General features: G+C 61.9%; 1 protein-coding gene across 4 annotated transcripts; it reads left to right on the top strand.

Moving 5' to 3' along the window:
* The first annotated feature begins 9,343 nt into the window (after positions 1 to 9,343).
* Positions 9,344 to 15,963, top strand: SLC39A13 (solute carrier family 39 member 13). 4 transcript variants are annotated; one of them, XR_007922289.2, is made up of 10 exons: positions 9,344 to 9,479; positions 10,703 to 11,011; positions 12,428 to 12,541; positions 12,814 to 12,938; positions 13,273 to 13,386; positions 13,480 to 13,569; positions 14,168 to 14,218; positions 14,359 to 14,467; positions 14,655 to 14,754; positions 14,844 to 15,963. XR_007922289.2 is itself a non-coding variant. In XM_070070625.1 (10 exons), exons 2-9 carry the CDS (start codon positions 10,711 to 10,713, stop codon positions 14,715 to 14,717), a joined length of 987 nt encoding a protein of 328 aa, XP_069926726.1. In that variant the 5' UTR covers positions 9,344 to 9,479; positions 10,703 to 10,710; the 3' UTR covers positions 14,718 to 14,754; positions 14,844 to 15,963. The 4 variants fall into 4 exon arrangements, 3 of the variants coding, with proteins under 3 accessions (XP_069926726.1, XP_002709139.1, XP_008268796.1); XM_070070625.1 differs by having other exon boundaries at positions 14,359 to 14,487; XM_002709093.5 differs by having other exon boundaries at positions 14,359 to 14,491.

Below are 15,963 nucleotides of genomic sequence, written 5' to 3'. Positions count from 1 at the left end.
CAGGGTGCAGCTCCAGCCCGCCCAGAGTGCCCGTTCGAGCAGGAGATGGAGCAGCAAATGACCCACACGGTAATGGATGCAAACTTGAGCGGATTTTTAAGGTCAAATAAGGAAATTCAGAAACTGGGGCTAGTTTGGGGGACTAGCAAGGCCTCCTCTTGCTCCCCAGCTCTTGTGAGAGGCTCCCAGTGCCTCTCCTGGAAGCCCTCCTAAGACGGGGAGCTCACTCCCTTACTCCAGAAGTCCCTGCTCCCACATGGAGTAAATCCTGCTCAGCGCTGCCTCCCGACAGCTGTGAGCCTAGAGCCCCGAGCTCTTGGGAGAGAGTGGCAGGGCCGGGGCTCCCTCGGGGCTCCCTCAGGGCCTGTTTCCCCACGTGTAGGGCAAGGCCCACATTGGTCCATCTGCTTGCTACCTTGTCAGGAAAACAGGGAAATAAAATGCCAGCCACTGCGGACGTTCAGGTGACAAAGCCAGGCAGACCCAGGGCGTGGCCGAATCTGTGGCCCTAGGAGAGTGACCTCACCCCTCTGAGCCTCAGCCTCCCCGTCTAGAAAATGGGAAGATGGATGCCTGCTTCAAAAGTCTGCATGGGGGGCGCTGTGGTGCAGCGGATTAAAGCTCCAGCCTGCAGTGCCAGCTTCCCGTATGGACACCGGTTAGAGTCCCGGCTGCTCCACTTCTGATCCAGCTCTCTGCTGTGGCCAGGGACAGCAGTGGAAGATGGCCCAAGTCCATGGGCCCCGGCACCCACGTGGGAGACCCGGAAGAAGCTCCTGGCTCCTGGCTTCAGATCGGCATGGTTCCAGCAGTTGCAGCCAACTGGGGAGTGAACCAGCGGATGGAAGACCTCTCTCTCTCTCTCTCTCTCTCTCTCTCTCTCTAACTCTTTTAAATAAATAAAATAAATCTAAAAAAAAAAAAAAGAAACTCCCAGAAGCCCCCACTTCCTCCCTCCTCTCTCCCACAGGGCCCCTGGCATCGCTCAGACCCTTCCTGAACTGCCTGTCTGGGACAGAGACCTTGGAGCGCTGGTAGGGCTTCCCACTCTGCTCTCACACCTTGCAGCACGACTGTTTCTTGTAAACCTTGCGGCTGTAGGGATCCTTATCCCCATTTCACAGAGCAGGAAACTGAGGCACGGAGGATGACTGGTGCAGAAGATTAAATGGGGCAGCTCCAGGATGAGAACTCAGTACTGTAGTCCACCAGCCCAGTGGAAATCCTACACAAACCACGAGGCAGATCAGCTCAAAAAAAAAAAAAAAAAAAAAAAAAAAAAAAAAAAAAGCTCTTTTACAAAAAATATATTTATTTATTTATTAGAAAGGCAGAGTTATAGAAAGAGATCTTCTCATCTGCAGGCTCACTCCCCAGCTGGGGCTGGGCCAGGCTGAAGCCAGGAGCCCAGAACTCCATCCGAGTCTCCCATGTGGGTGGCAGAGGCCTAGGGATTTGGACCGTCCTCCACTGCCCTCCCAGGCACATTAGCAGGGAGCTGGTTAGGAAGTGAAGCAGCCAGGACTTGAACTGGCGCCCATACGGGTACCGCAGGCTGTGCCACGACTCCGGTCCAAGGTCCGCTTTGTGGGGAAAAGGACTCACAGCCTGTGTGAGTGTGTCTGCAGTCCCTCTGCACTGTCCCTCTGCCCAGAATTCTCCTGCTATTCCCGATCCAGGTTGCAGGATGTCAGAGTTGGAAAAATTCCAACCTCAGGTGCCCGTGAGAGCAGAGATTCTAAAATCCAGAGAGGCGAGCAGCCTCCTGGATAAAAGCCCCTCGTGGGGCAGGCGTTTAGCCCAGTGGTTAAGATGCCCACAGCCCACACCCGAGGACCTGGGGTCAATACCCGGCTCCAGCACCTGATACCAGCTTCCTGCTGATGCGCACCTGGGAAGCAGTGGACAACCTGCCATCCACGTTGGAGACAGGATTGAGTGCCGGGCCCAGACCCGGCTGTTGCGGGTATTTGGGAGGTGAAGCAGCAGACTGAAGATCTCTCTCTCTCTCGCTCTCGCTCTCGCTCTGCTGGCTATGCCTTTCAAATTAATAAATACATCTTAAAAGCAGCAGCCACAGCTCCCCTGGGACCTTTGTCCTGGGCAGGAACACTCTCACAGGGAGACTTAACTCTCTGGGGTCGCAGGGCTAAGAGGCGACATTCCCTGAGCCTGGCACCAGACATTCTGGGTTCTAATCCCAGCACTGCCAGGACCACCCTCTGGGTGAATGCCTTTACCCCGAAATGGCCTCTCGGCGCCCCGGCATTTCACAGAGGGCTCAGCTTTCTCCACGCTTGAGCTCACTCCGGTCTCATCACAGCTCGGTGGGCAGGTGCTATTATTACTGCCACAGAACAGGAGATTCCCAAGGTCACAGAGCCTGCAGGGACTTGAACCCCGATGCCGCCTGACTCCAGGTTAGAAGCACGTGCCCCGCACAGGACGGTCTTTCCTACTCTCCTTGGAACTGTTCCCTCCCAGGTCCCAGCCTCATGGTCAGAGACCCTGCCTGCCCGCGATGTCCCGGGCTTGGAGTGGGGGTGGGAGTCTCCGGGCCGATCTTGGTCCCGCCAGCGAGACGCAGAGTGCGGGGGTGGGATGGGGGGCGGCCGGGGGCGGGGCGGGGGGCCGCTGGCGGCGTCCCGCACAGTCTCACCGCAGGCCGCCCTCGGCCCTTATCTGCTCAGGCAGCTTCCGCCCCCACCCAGGGGCCCCGCCGCAGGCCCGGCCCCCCGCCCCCGCCCCGCGGCCCCTCCCCCGCGGCTGCCCGCCCGCCCCCAGGGAGCGCCCGGCGCTGCTGCCCGGCGGAGCGGAGAGGCCGCCGGCCCCCAGGTGGGCTGCGGAAGTGATCGCGAATCCTGCTCCGGTGACCCCCGCGACCAGCAGGGGCGCACGCCCGAGCGCGCGGGAGAGGGTCTCCGGGCCCGGGGCCTGAGCCGGGTCCGAGGATTGCAGGACAGCCCCCCCCCCCACACACACACCCACACACGCGCGCTGCCTCCCCGCACCCGGCTGGGCGAGGCGGAGACGCCCTGGAGGGGAGAAGCGAGCGGCCGTGCAGGGCGTCGGAAGGCACCGCGGTCCCGCAGGGACAGGGACGGGCCCCGGGCCGGCGAGGAACCGCAGAGGAAACGCACTGTGTCCAGCAAACGGCTGAGGGGCGCTCGGCCTCTGGGTTGCTGAGGGAAATGCAAATGACGGCCGAAGGCGCTGCGGCTGCGCCGGGGAGGGGCGCGCGGAGCGGGGGCGCGCGCGGGGGTCGCGGGGCGTCGCTGTCCGGCCGCAACCCCAGTGACCGCTGCGGGGGCTCGCACACCATCGGGCGGCGCTCGGCTCGCGGGCGTGCAGCCAGAGACGTGCACTGGAAGGTTCTGCGCTGCACCGTGTGTAAGAGCAGAAATCCGAGCCAGAAACGAGCGCACTCCCGCGCAGCGGCGCCAGCGGGGCCGGGGCAGTGTTAGTGGTGGAGTCTGCAGAAAGCCAGTCCCACAAGATAAACCCTTAGCCTTCTGTGAAGTTCAAAACCAAGGCAAACCCTCTGTCTTTACAAATAGCAATGTTGGTTCTACCTTGGGAGGGAGTACATACTGAGAAATTATTTTTTAAAGATTTATTTGTTTATTTGAAAGGCAGAGTTACAGAGAGAGAGAGAGAGAGAGAGAGAGATCTTTCATTGGCTGGTTCACTGCTCAAACGGCCACAACCTGGGCTGAGCCAGGCCAAGACAGGAGCCAGGAGCTTCCTTGGGGTCTCCCATGTGGGTGCAGGGGTCCAGGGACTTCGGTCATCTGCTGTTGCTCTCCCCAAGTGCATTAGCAGGGAGCTGGATCAGAGGTGGAGCAGCCGGGACTCCAACCAGTGTCCATATGCGATGTTGGCATCCCAGGTGGCGGCTTTATCCGCTACACCACAATGCTGGTTGCAAGGAATTATTCCAACCCAGAAAGTGCAGTGGATTGATAAGCTACCAAAGGAATTCATAGTAATAACATACCTTTCTGTATCAGGAAGGTGTTCAAAATGTAATGGGAAATATCCTATTGAAAGCAGTCACCAAAATGTGAAATTCTTGCGGCAGGCACCTGCTGCAGTGCCTTGTGCTGCCTGAATCCCGTATCAGGTGCCCGGGTTCGAGTCCTGGCTTGACTTCTGCTTCCAGCTTCCTGCGGATGCTCACCCTGGGAGGCAGCGGGTGACGACTCAGATAGTGGAGCCCCTGCCACCTATGTGGGAGACCCAGGTCGAGTTCCTGGCTCCTGGGTTCAGACTGGCTGAGCCCAGGCTGTTGTTGGCATTTGGGGAGTGAAAAGATGAGAACTCTTTAGTGCTCTCTTTCTCTCCTTTATCTGTCTCTCTGCCTTTCTAATAAATGAAAAAAAAAATGGTATTAAAAAAAAAATAAGCAAGCCGGCACCGCGGCTCACTAGGCTAATCCTCCGCCTTGCGGCGCCGGCACACCAGGTTCTAGTCCCGATCGGGGCACCGGATTCTGTCCCAGTTGCCCCTCTTCCAGGCCAGCTCTCTGCTGTGGCCAGGGAGCGCAGTGGAGGATGGCCCAAGTGCTTGGGCCCTGCTTGGGCCCAGGGGAGCCCAGGATAAGTACCTGGCTCCTGCCATCGGATCAGAGCGGTGCGCCGGCCGCGGCGGCCATTGGAGGGTGAACCAACGGCAAAGGAAGACCTTTCTCTCTGTCTCTCTCTCACTATCCACTCTGCCTGTCAAAAAAAAAAAATAATAATAATAATAAGCATAGGACTGATCACCACAAAATTCAGGTTCCCCCAAGGAGGCAGGGAGAGGGGATAGGGAGGGCTAAGCAGCAAATATGTAAATGAGCACATCAATTAAATAGAGGACCTACACGGCTGGGGTGGCAGGGCAAGCCGAGAAGGACTGTCCCCCAATTTGCACGAGGAGAGGGGGACGTGAAATGGGATGGACTTTCGCTAAGCTATGGGCACAAGCTTGTGCAAGAGCCCACACGCAGCAAGGGACAGAGCTGGGGCCCCAAAGACACTGAGAGCTGTCGGGCTGGACAAATCAGGAGGGCCTCCAGGAGGAGGAGGCCTCGTCCACAGGCTGGAGTGTGAAAGGGGAAGGCCATCCTGGGCCTGCTGGCAGTGGGGGTCGCAGTATCTGCAAAGGCCCTGAGGCCCGGCAGACATGGTGGGGCTGGGCTGTGAGTGGCAGAGGAAGAAGAGAGAGGCCCCATGCAGGGGCCGGGCACCCACGGGCCTGGGCTCAGGGCTGAAGAGAGAAAGCACCTCCGGGGCACACAGGGTGGCCACGGCTGCTCTGGCTCAGGGATCCCCGGGGGCAGGACCCCTTGGGCGAGGCAGAGCGTGGGACCCTGGAGGGAGCCGTGGATCTTGTCGCCGTGACTGTGGCAAGTGCTCACCGCTTGCAGCCCCAGATGGCTCTCTGCCCTTACGGACACTTATAGCTCACTGCCTGCCGACGGCCCCCACACAAAGCCCAGGGACAAGCAGAGGGCCTGCTCTCAGGAGGCCACGCCCTGACTGCTTGCAGCCCCAGCCCCAGCCGCTCTGGCCCTGGGCTCTCAGAGCCATCGCCTGGTGAGCAGGCACAAACGCCAGTCCCTGCTTGAGGGCTGAGGCCTCGCTGTACCCAGGAAGCCCCCCGGTAAGGACACGGCGGGGATGGTGGTGGTGGTGGTGGTGGTGGTGACGAAGCCGGTTAAGCCGCTTCTTGCGAGGCCCACAATCCCATATCAGCTGCTTGGGAATCAAGTCCCGGCTCCTCTGCTTCCGATCCAGCTTTCTGCTGATGCACCTGGGAGGCAGCAAATGCCGGCCCACGTGCTGGAGTCCTGTCACTCAGGGGGGAGAGTGCATGGGGTTCCTGGCTCCTGGCTGTTGTGGGCATTTGGGGAGTGAGCCAGTACTTGGAAGATCTCTCTCCCTCTCTCTCCATCACTCACCCTTTTGGAAAAGAAAGAATTAAAAAAAAAAAAAAAAAAAAAAAAGACACCGGAGATGGGAACTGGCATTAATGTCAGATCCCGGCACCCCAGGGAAGTCCCCAATCCCACACTCCTCTGGCCTGAACCAGGCAAGGTCCAGGCCCACCCTGTCCGGCTGAGGTTTGTCTGTCCAGCCCCCAGACCCGGGAAATCTGAGGCCTCTATCCCAGTTAATAAATGTGTCAGAAAACACTCACCTGTGCTTGGTACGGAGAGAATAGAGCGTGGTCCCACCTTATGTCTTTGTCCTTTTTATCACTTACTTTATTTGAAAGGTAGAGCGACAGAGAAAGGGGGAGACAGAGAGAGAAAGAGACCCTCCATGCGCTGGTTCCCTCCCCTCATGGCCACAATGAGCCAGGAACTCCATCCGGGTCTCCGTGTGGGTGACAGGGGCCTGAGGACTTGGGCCATCTGCTGCTGCCTTCCCAGGCCTGTTAGCAGGGAGCTGGCTCAGAAGCTGAGAGGTCAGAACCAGCGCTGACATGGGTCAGTGTCAGAAGGGGTGGCTTAATCTGTTAAACCACAATGCCTGCCCCCCCTCCTTATGTCTCTATCTGTCCTTTTCATTGCTTTAACATTTTTATTCCCATATAAACACATGTGAATAATGTGTATGCATTCATTTAATCCTCACAAGAATCCAATATAGTAATCTGCTTTACAGAAGAAATTCGGGTACAGGAGGTCAGTACTTTGTCCCAGAAAGTCTGATATATCTTTTCCTTCCTTCCTTTTATTTTTTAAGGATTTATGTATTTGAAAAGCAGAATTACACAGAAAGAGGGAGAGAGACAGAGATCCTCTCTCTGCTGGTTCATCCCCCAAATGGCTGCAACAGCCAGGGCTGGGCCAGGCCGACCCCAGGAGCCAGGAACTCCATCCGGGTCTCCCACAGGTGGCAGGGACCCAAGTACTTGAGCCAGCACCTGCTGCCTCCCAGGCTGCACATTGCAAGAAGCTGGGACACAAACAAGACCAACGTCACGAGCTGCGACTCGTTGGCGGCACCCAACGCCCAGTCCCCATACACATTTGTAATGTGTTCCTTTCCTGCTACGGCTCTTCCTCCCCCTCCTTGCTGTTGTCCACGCCACAGTATCTATACCACCCTGATGTCTGCGCGTCCATATTTTTATTTACCCATAATATACACAGACTTCTACATACCAGTGCCTAATAGTCACAGACTCATATACACGGTTTCTTTTCATTATTTTAAAGTAGCAGATCATATTAAACTAACATTCCCGCATCTCAATTTTCTTACCCGTGGACCTGCAAGTCCCTGGCAGATCCAGTGCAGTGTGTGCTTTTTAACTGACACAGAATAATTGCACCTGTTTATGGGGCAGGGTGTGCTCAAATCAGCACATCCATCTCCCTCAACATTTCCCATTTCTTTTTGTAAAGAAAAGATGGGCTTGAAAGACAGAGTTACACAGAGAGAGGGATCTTCCATCTGCTGGTTCACTCTCCAGATGGCCACAACAGCGAGGCCGAAGCCAGGAGCCAGGAGCCAGGAGCTCCATCTGGGTCTCCCAAGTGCAAGGGCCCAAGCACTCGGGCCATCCTCCGCTGCTTTCCCAGGCGCATCAGCAGGGAGCCGGATCAGAAGTGGAGCAGCCAGGACTGGACCCGGTGCTCCTATGGGATCCCAGCATTGCGGGCAGCCGCTTCCCGCGCTGTGACACAACACTGACCCCGACAGTCACCATTTCTTTGCCCAGGGAGCCTAACACGCCTCCCTTCTAGTTCTTTATAAAACGTGAAACAAGTTACGGTAAACTCCGGCCGCCCCACGGTGCTGGGGCGCCGCGGCACTTAGCCCCGGTGCGCAGCCTCCCAACCTTGGGCCCACACTGTGGACTCTGCACCACAGCTAATTCAGTGTTTCAAAGAACCACACAGGACTCCGACCTCTGATGAGTCCGATGGTGGAAGTTCCAGGCCAGGTGCGAGTGGGCAGCGAGGGGCTTTCTGGCTGAGTGTTGTCCACCCCCTTGCTGGGTGGCCCAAAGCCCTCAACCCCCAGAGGCAGAAATGCTGACTCTGTAATTGTGAAATCATTTGCATATTGTGAAGCACTTTGCATATGATGAGGGTGATTTGCATACGCAGAGAGGGACATCTGAATTCCCGGGGGCAGCATCTCTGTGTGTCTTCCTCCCTTTGCAGACAAACTAACCGGAGACTTCCGTTTTAGAATTCTGCAGGGGACCAGAAAGGTGTCCCGGCAGCCCCGTGGTTCTGGTGGGGGTGAGGCAGGCAGAAAGCCTTCCAAGGAGAAGCAGGTCCTTCTCCCCACGGGGAGCTGGGGTCCCGGCAGGAGCAGCCATTGGAGCAGCAGGTGGGGCCAGAACCAGACTGTGCCCAGGAGGGGGAAAAGTGACATGGGAGGCTTCGGGACCCCTGCTCCGGTGTAACCTCAAGGATCCAAATGCTCCCTCCCTCTCCTGTCCTGGGTGACTCCCAGAGAAAGGATGCAAAGTGAACTGCTGGGCCAGACGCCCACAGCGGTGGAGGCCCTGGAGGTGGAGGTGGCTCTGGGCTGTGACCCAGGGCTAGCAATATGCACCTCAATAGGACAAACGAGGACCCAGTGAGATGGTGCGCGCAGAGCGAACGGCACACAGTAGGTGCTCAGTACGCTGTGGTTACAATGCCGTTTGCAGCCCTACTCTGAGATGAGAGAAGAGGTCAGGCCTGGCTTTCTCTCCGTGAGCAGAGCGCGGAGCTCCCCAGGCTCTGGCGTTCCCAACAGGAGGTCCAGCCAGCGTGCAGTGGACCCCAAAGGGTTACAAGTCTTGGAGACAGTGGCCTGAGGTTCCCAGCGAAAAACCAAAGCATAAAAATAATTCGATGAGTAAGAATAAAATTCCCTCTTCTGAGGTTCCCGGGGCCAGGCCCCTCCCTGCGGCAGGCACTTCCCCTTTCCCTGGTTCTTGGAGGAGCCAGGCCCGGTTGACTCAGAGCAGGAGCGCCGCAGCCATCCGGCCATCCCAGCCCCCGGACGGCTTCGGTCGGCGCGGTCTGGCGGCCGGGCGCGCCCCCGTGCGGCCGCGGGCGGGACTGCAGCCCAGAGAGGAAGCGGTCGGCAGAGCCCCCAAGTCCAGCCGCCCGGCCCGATCGCCGCCCCCGCCGGCCGGCCGGCCCGGCAGAACGCGATTTCCGCCAGGGGCGGGGAACCTCACTTCCGTCCGCTTTCCCCTAGCCGCCCGGTGGCCCGGCCCGAGCGGAAGTGCGCTGGCCGTTCGGGTCCCCCAGGGCTGCGAGGCGGAAGCGCGCTCCGCCGCCGCCCCCCGAGGCCCCACGGCGCGCAGCGCGTCAGGTTCCGGACAGGCCCGGTGTGACGTGGCCGCGCGCGGGGGGCGGCTCCGGGCCGGGGGCCGGGCGGCCGGGGCCGGGCGGGGCCGAGCCGGGGCGGGGCGCGGCGCCGCAGCTGGATGGCCGGGGCCGCCTGGAGCGCCGCCGCCGCCGCCGCCGCCGCACGGTGAGTGACCGCGGACCCGAGCCGCGCGGCTCGCCCGGTCGGGCCGGACCCCTCTCCCGGAGCCCGCGACTTAACTTGCCTGCCTCGGACTCCTCTCCCTTGCCGCCCACACTTGCTCCCGGTCTCCGCCTTCGCTCCCTGCGCCCGCTCTCCCGTGCTGACCCCCTGCATCTGACTCTCTTCTTCTGCTCCTCTCCCAAACTTGGGGTCCCTTCCCCTCTGGGTGACCCGGCCCGGACTCGGCCTGGCCCGGGGCTGCCTCTGGTCCCCGGTGGAGCCCAGCCGGTGCCATCCTCGGGGGCTTGGGACAGCGAAGGCCCGGAGCCCCCCACCCCAGCCCTCCCCGGACATAGGCATCTTTTCCACCGCCCAGGGGCAGCCGCCTTCCCGCGCCCCTCCCTAGCCCAGCCGGTGAGGAAACTGAGGCAGAGCCGAACCAGGTCAAGGTCATAAGTCAGGGCGGACTCACACGCCGAGTTTCCAGCCTGAACTCCTCACTTGGTTGAGTCAGGCACGGCCCCATCCTGTGACTGATTCCCCGTGATCCGCCAGCGGATACGTCCCTGCGGGCTGCCCCCTCTCTGTGCCTGGGCCGTGCTGGCCCGGCCACCTGCCCTCTCGCCCACCCCACCCTGACCACCGTGGCAGGAAGGCCGCGCTCGCCCCCAGTTCTCTGAGTCTGTAAAACTTGGGCATCTCGCGGAGGAGCAGCCTGCTCGCCAGCCCCACCTCCTGTCAGCCCTGCCGGGCCGTGGGCTCATCACGATCAGGTCTGGTGGTCCTGGCTCAGCTGCTCAGCCTCCCCCACCTGTGCCTCCCCATCTGGCTGGACAGTGGCAGCCTCCATCCCTGGGCTGTCCTCACCCTGGGCCCATGCTGGCGGCGCAGCCTCCCCTGGCAACCAGAGACACCCAGCTGGGCCGGGCTGGCCGGTGGCTGGATGGAGCCCAGCCAGAGCCTCACCCTGTCATCAGAGAAAGCGTAGCCTCTGGCAGACACGCTGCTACACCGCTGCCTGCTGCTGGCTCAGAGGGAAAAAATGTTTGCTCCTGAGGAGCCGGCGTGTGGCGTGCGGTGGAGCAGAGCCCCCTTGCTCTGCACGCCCACCATCGGGTCCCGGGTGGATTCCATGGCCTCTGGGAGGGGCGGGGAGGCGCCGCGTGGCCTGAGCAGGTGCACAGCCCAGGCTGGCAGCTCACGTAAGCGGCCTTTGTGTCTTTCAGCTCGTGGCATGCCTGGATGTCCCTTCTCTGGCTGTGGCATGGCGGGCCGAAGGCTCCTCTTCCTCACTGCCCTTGTCCTGGATCTCCTGGGAGGGGCTGGGGGTGCCCAGCCGGCCCTCCGGAGCCGGGGGGCTGCTGCGGCCTGTCGCCTGGACAACAAGGAGAGCGAGTCCTGGGGGGCCCTGCTGGGCGCAGAGAGACTGGACACCTGGATCTGCTCGCTCCTGGGCTCCCTCATGGTGGGGCTCAGCGGGGTCTTCCCGTTGCTTGTCATCCCCCTGGAGATGGGGAGCATGCTGCGCTCAGAAGGTGGGTGACCCTGCCCCAGGGCCGCTGCTCTCCTTAGGACAGCCTGGGGCTGACGCACCACGTGTCCGAGACGGGGGCTGTGTCCTCACCTTGGTTGCTTGGCACCGTGTGGCCAGTTCATCCGGGCATCCCTTACTCTTGCTATCAGCAGACAGTCACCAACTGCGGTGCAACTGCGGTGGCTGGAGGTACACATGCCAGGCTCCCTGGGTTCAAATCCCGGCTCTGCCTCTGCCACTTAGCAGCCAGGTAGCATCAGACAAGTCACTGCACTCTGTTCAGTCTCCTTGCCTTTAAAAATGGGGATAATCGTGGCATGCACCTCGCAGCTACCCTTGGGAAGATGACTGAGCTAATGATCCGTGTAAAGCAACATAAAGCAGGCCGCCCGGTGCAGGGAGAGCGTGGGGGTGGGGTGGTTTGCAGGCCTCCTGCTGGGCTGGGGAAGCCGCGGTTAGCAAAGCACCGCTGCTCATGACACCCTTCCCTGGCCACGCACAGGGCCTGGGGGGGGGGGGTGCGCTCTTGGCCACCCTGGGCACCATGTGCCTGGGCTGCCTGTTCACAAGGACCATGCCATTGAAAATGAAAGGTTGTGCGGGTGCCGCTAAAATTCCTCTACTGGAGAAAGAGAGAAAATGAGAATCATAGCTAAGAGCCGGGGCCCCAGGAATGCATCAGAGGGGGTAGTCCCAAAGGCTTGTGCCGCTTGCCAGACTCAGGGTCGCTCCTTTCATAGATGGTCCTGGACACCCCGGGCCAGGTGCTGGGCGGAGGGCTGGTGCCCCTGCTGGGCACAAAGCCCTCATGGGGACCCAGCGACCAGTGTGCATCGGCTTACTCCCTCCCCCCCGGGCAGCCTGCAGCGCCCAGTGTGGGGTGCACTTGGATTATAGGTGGGAAGCCCAGGCTCAGAGAGGGTCTTTGGGCAGCCCCCCCAGCTGCCGCTGTCCCCTTAAGCTTCAGTTGGTCCATCAAACTGAGGGGTTGGACAGGGCTCCCCTAATGCACTTATAGCCCTGGACACCCCAAGTCTGCACAGGTCCCCAAATATCTGCCACTTCTCTGCAAGTGAGTGGCTGAGAGAACTTCCCTTTTAACGAGTACTTGCTGTTCGTGTGGCCACTTCATTCCTGCAAGCTGCCTTTGATAGACGGGCAAACTGCGTGTCAGGAGTCCGCAGCGTGGGGGGAGGGGCTCTGCGCTGTGCCGCACTTGGTGGCTCCACACGGCTCCTCGGGCTGCGTCCTGCTGGGCCTGGGGGACGGGGAACTGGGAAGGGCAGCTGCCCACGTCCAGCCTTTTGGAGGCTCACGGTCTGGCTGTGAACCAGAAAGAGCCGGTGAGCTGGATGGGCACAGGTGAGGCCGGGGGCTCCAGAGGGTGCGCCCCCAGCCCTGCATCTCTGCCTCGTAGCCGGGGCTCGGCGCCTGAAGCAGCTGCTCAGCTTTGCCTTGGGGGGCCTCTTGGGCAATGTATTTCTGCACCTGCTACCTGAGGCTTGGGCCTACACGTGCAGCGCCAGCACTGGTGAGTGAGGCCGGGAGCAGGCACGCAGGCCCAGGGCTGGCCTAGGCCCTGGGGCCATCTGGCAGGATGACCGGGAGCCTGGGAGGGAGGGAGGGGGTCACCATTCTGGTCCCAGCACCCCAGCCCCGTGGGAGTCCTGGGGCCCCGATGCCCAGCCAGCCAGTCCTGGCTGCCCTCCCCTGCCCCTGTCACAGCCCTGGACTTAGCCCCATAGCAAACGGTCCCTCCCACGGCCCTGGCCTGGCCTGGCCCTGTCAGTGCTGCCCCTGCAGGTGGCGAGGGGCAGAGCCTGCAGCAGCAACAGCAGCTGGGGCTCTGGGTCATCGCTGGCTTCCTGACCTTCCTGGCCTTGGAGAAGATGTTCCTGGACAGCAAGGAGAAGGAGGGGACCAGCCAGGTGAGCCCCCAACCCCGGGGCAGGGCCTGGAGGGTTCTGAGGTGAGCCCGAAGACAGGGTCTCAGGCCTTTCTCCTGGGAGCTGTGGGAGGCCGGGCCAGCTTTTCTGGGAGGCTCTGGGGACTGGTGACGCATCGCTGTCATGACAGACGGCAGTGACAGCAGCGGGGCAGTGTGGGTTACGTTTGGGGGGCACCCGGCTGACAGAGCAGCGGATGAGTGTAGCCAGAGAAGAGAGGGGCTCCCTGTCTCTCTTCATCTCTCCCCTCCCTGTGTCTACCCTGGCTCAGTGCGGGGCATCTAATGTCACCTCTCCCTCCTTCTCCCGGCCCTAGGCCCCCAGCAAAGACCCCACTACTGCTGCTGCTACTGCCGCGCTCAGCGGAGGCCACTGTCTGGCCCAGCCGGCTGCAGAGCCCGGCCTGAGAGCCGTGGTCCGGAGCGTCAAAGTGAGTGGCCCGCTCAGGGCCCTTTCCTGCCGCAGCGACGCGAGCCGGGGTGGGGGTGGGGGCTCAGCCCAGCTTTCTCCCCCCCACCCCCAGGTCAGCGGCTATCTCAACCTGCTGGCCAACACCATAGACAACTTCACCCATGGGCTGGCTGTGGCCGCCAGCTTCCTCGTGAGCAAGAAGGTGAGCGAGGGCCCGGGCAGGGGGCGGCCAGGCAGTTCCACAGTGACCCCCGAGAGGGCCCCCAGCCCACCTGCTCCCCTCCGCTCTCTGCTCCGCCCCAGGGTCTCCCCGCACCTTTTGTTTCCAGCACTTCTTGCTGCCCAGCTGCGGGGCTTGGCCCCTGCCTGCTTCCCGATGCTTCTCCCTCGGTCCCCTCCCTCTGGCCCCGGCGCCCTGGTCCTAGCCATCTGCCTGTTCTTGACCAGCCGAGCTCTTTGCCACCTCACACTGTCCCTGCTGTCTGGAATGTGCTTCCTCGCACTCTGGACAGACGACAACTCAGGCTTCGGGCTTGGCTTAACTCCCCCAAGGAGGCCTTGCTGACCCCCCCCCAATGAGGTCCCAGTCCTCCCCCGAGGCACCCAGCAGGGAGGAGCACAGTTCCCCAAGTGGTTTGCACAGGACATGTCTCCCTCCAGGCCCGGAGCTTTGCGAGTGCAGGGCCTGTGCCTGTAGTCGCTGTATTCCCCGTAGCCAGGAGCTTGGCCACAGCAGGTCTTTAGGGAACGTGTGGGCCCGCTTGTGCCCAGGCCACAGACTGAAGCCCCCCTCCCTGCAGATCGGGCTCCTGACCACCATGGCCATCCTCCTGCACGAGATTCCCCATGAGGTGCGTGCCCCGAGGGCGAGGGTGGCCGCGGAGGACCCTGGGCTGCCCAGGAGGGCCAGGGCAGGGCAGGGCAGGGGGCGGGGTAGGGGTGAGCGTCTGGCCAGCTGGGGCCCGGGGTGAGCATCCGCACCTCCTCTCAGGTGGGCGACTTCGCCATCCTGCTCCGGGCCGGCTTTGACCGATGGAGCGCGGCCAAGCTGCAGCTCTCCACGGCACTGGGGGGCCTGCTGGGCGCCTGCTTCGCCATCTGTACGCAGTCCCCTAAGGGAGTAGGTACGGGCACGGTGGGTGGTCAGCAGAGAGACGCCAGCCAAAGGGCATGGCCGCCCTGCTGCTGGCGTCAGGCCGGGGTCTGCCGTGGGCTCTCCCGCGGGAGGGGGTGGGGCACCTTCCGTCCCCTGGGCTCACAGGCGCCCCGGGCGTCCTCCCGCCACAGAGGAGACGGTGGCCTGGATCCTGCCCTTCACCTCCGGGGGCTTCCTCTACATCGCGCTGGTGAACGTGCTGCCCGACCTCCTGGAGGAAGACGACCCGTGGTGAGTGGCCCGCCAGGCCGGGGAGGAGCGTCCGGCCGCGACCCGCTGCCCGCCAGCGGCGCCTCCCTGACCGGCCCGTCTGCCCACAGGCACTCCCTGCAGCAAGTGCTCCTGCTCTGCACGGGCATCGTGGTGATGGTGCTGTTCTCACTCTTCGTGGAGTAGCCCTCCCCGCGCCCCGCCCCGCCCCGCCCAGCAATAAGAGACTTGGGTTCACTTTGACAGTGTGTGTGAGCACAGAGAGCCAGCCAGCCTCCGACCGGAGCAGCGGGAGGCGTGCGTGTGGCATCCGTGTGTGCCGGAGGGGTGTGTGTGTGTGTGAGAGAGAGACCGACACTGTGACCCCTGTGCCCTGCGCCCAGGGCAGTGCCTGCCTCCAGCCCCCCTCCCCGCCCCGGGGTCTTCTCTCGTGACCCTGTCAGCCGGTGACCGGTGAGGAACAGCATTGGGTGCAAGCAGAGGCCTCGCCCCGCCAGGACCGCAAAAGGAGTGAGAACAGCCGAGCTGCTCAGGGCGCAGGGGACCCACGGCTGTCCCGCCTCCTGCTGGGACCTCAGGCCCCTAGGCCTGGGCAGCTCCTCTCTGCTGTGTCTGTCCTGGCTCCCCCACCCCAACCTCTACAGCCAAAGAAAGGAGGGGCAGGGGCTGCTGGCGCCCCGCTGGGCCCAGTCCTGCCGCGCTGAGTGGGCTGCCCGCCCTGGCCGGCTCCTGTTCCCCAGTGAGCGCTCCCTGGCAGTGCCAGCAGCTCCTGCCACCTCCAGCCGCCAAGCAGCAGCCTGTAGGGCAGCGAGCAGCCCCAGGCCAGAGAGGCCTCCCAGTCCAGCTCAGGGACGCTCCTGCCAGCCCCGGGGCCCGGCAGACACTCTCGGAGCAGGAAGGGCACGACCCGTGGCCGCCCTGCCCTGCTCGGGCCCCTTGTCCTCGCCCGCTGGGATTAGGGGCACGGTGGGGGTGGCGAGGGCTCCGTGCTGTCAGCGCTCAGGAATGTGCTCTGGGAGAATGCTGAAGCCATAATCCCCAGCTATTTCCCTTGGCTGACGCCCAGGTACTCAGCTGGCCCATTCCACAGCCAGGCTCTGGCCCCGCGCTGGACTGTGGGTTCTTGGAGAAGTGAGAGGGTCTGAATGGTTCCACGGCAGTTCCGTGGTGGCTCCGTCTTTCTGTAAATACGTGTTCTACGGATGATACAAATAAATACTGTCTACGCGC

The sequence above is a fragment of the Oryctolagus cuniculus genome, chromosome 1, assembly GCF_964237555.1.
Source record: "Oryctolagus cuniculus chromosome 1, mOryCun1.1, whole genome shotgun sequence".
Lineage (NCBI taxonomy): Eukaryota > Metazoa > Chordata > Mammalia > Lagomorpha > Leporidae > Oryctolagus > Oryctolagus cuniculus.
This window is presented reverse-complemented; position numbering and strand designations above follow the sequence as displayed.

Bases quoted from the DNA above. Each gene is read 5' to 3' on its own strand.
- SLC39A13 (XM_002709093.5), top strand. From the start codon at position 10,711: ATGCCTGGATGTCCCTTCTCTGGCTGTGGCATGGCGGGCCGAAGGCTC. The intron at 13,387-13,479 runs GTGAGTGGCCCG...CCCCACCCCCAG, and splicing joins CCGTGGTCCGGAGCGTCAAA to GTCAGCGGCTATCTCAACCT. The intron at 13,570-14,167 runs GTGAGCGAGGGC...CCCTCCCTGCAG, and splicing joins GCTTCCTCGTGAGCAAGAAG to ATCGGGCTCCTGACCACCAT.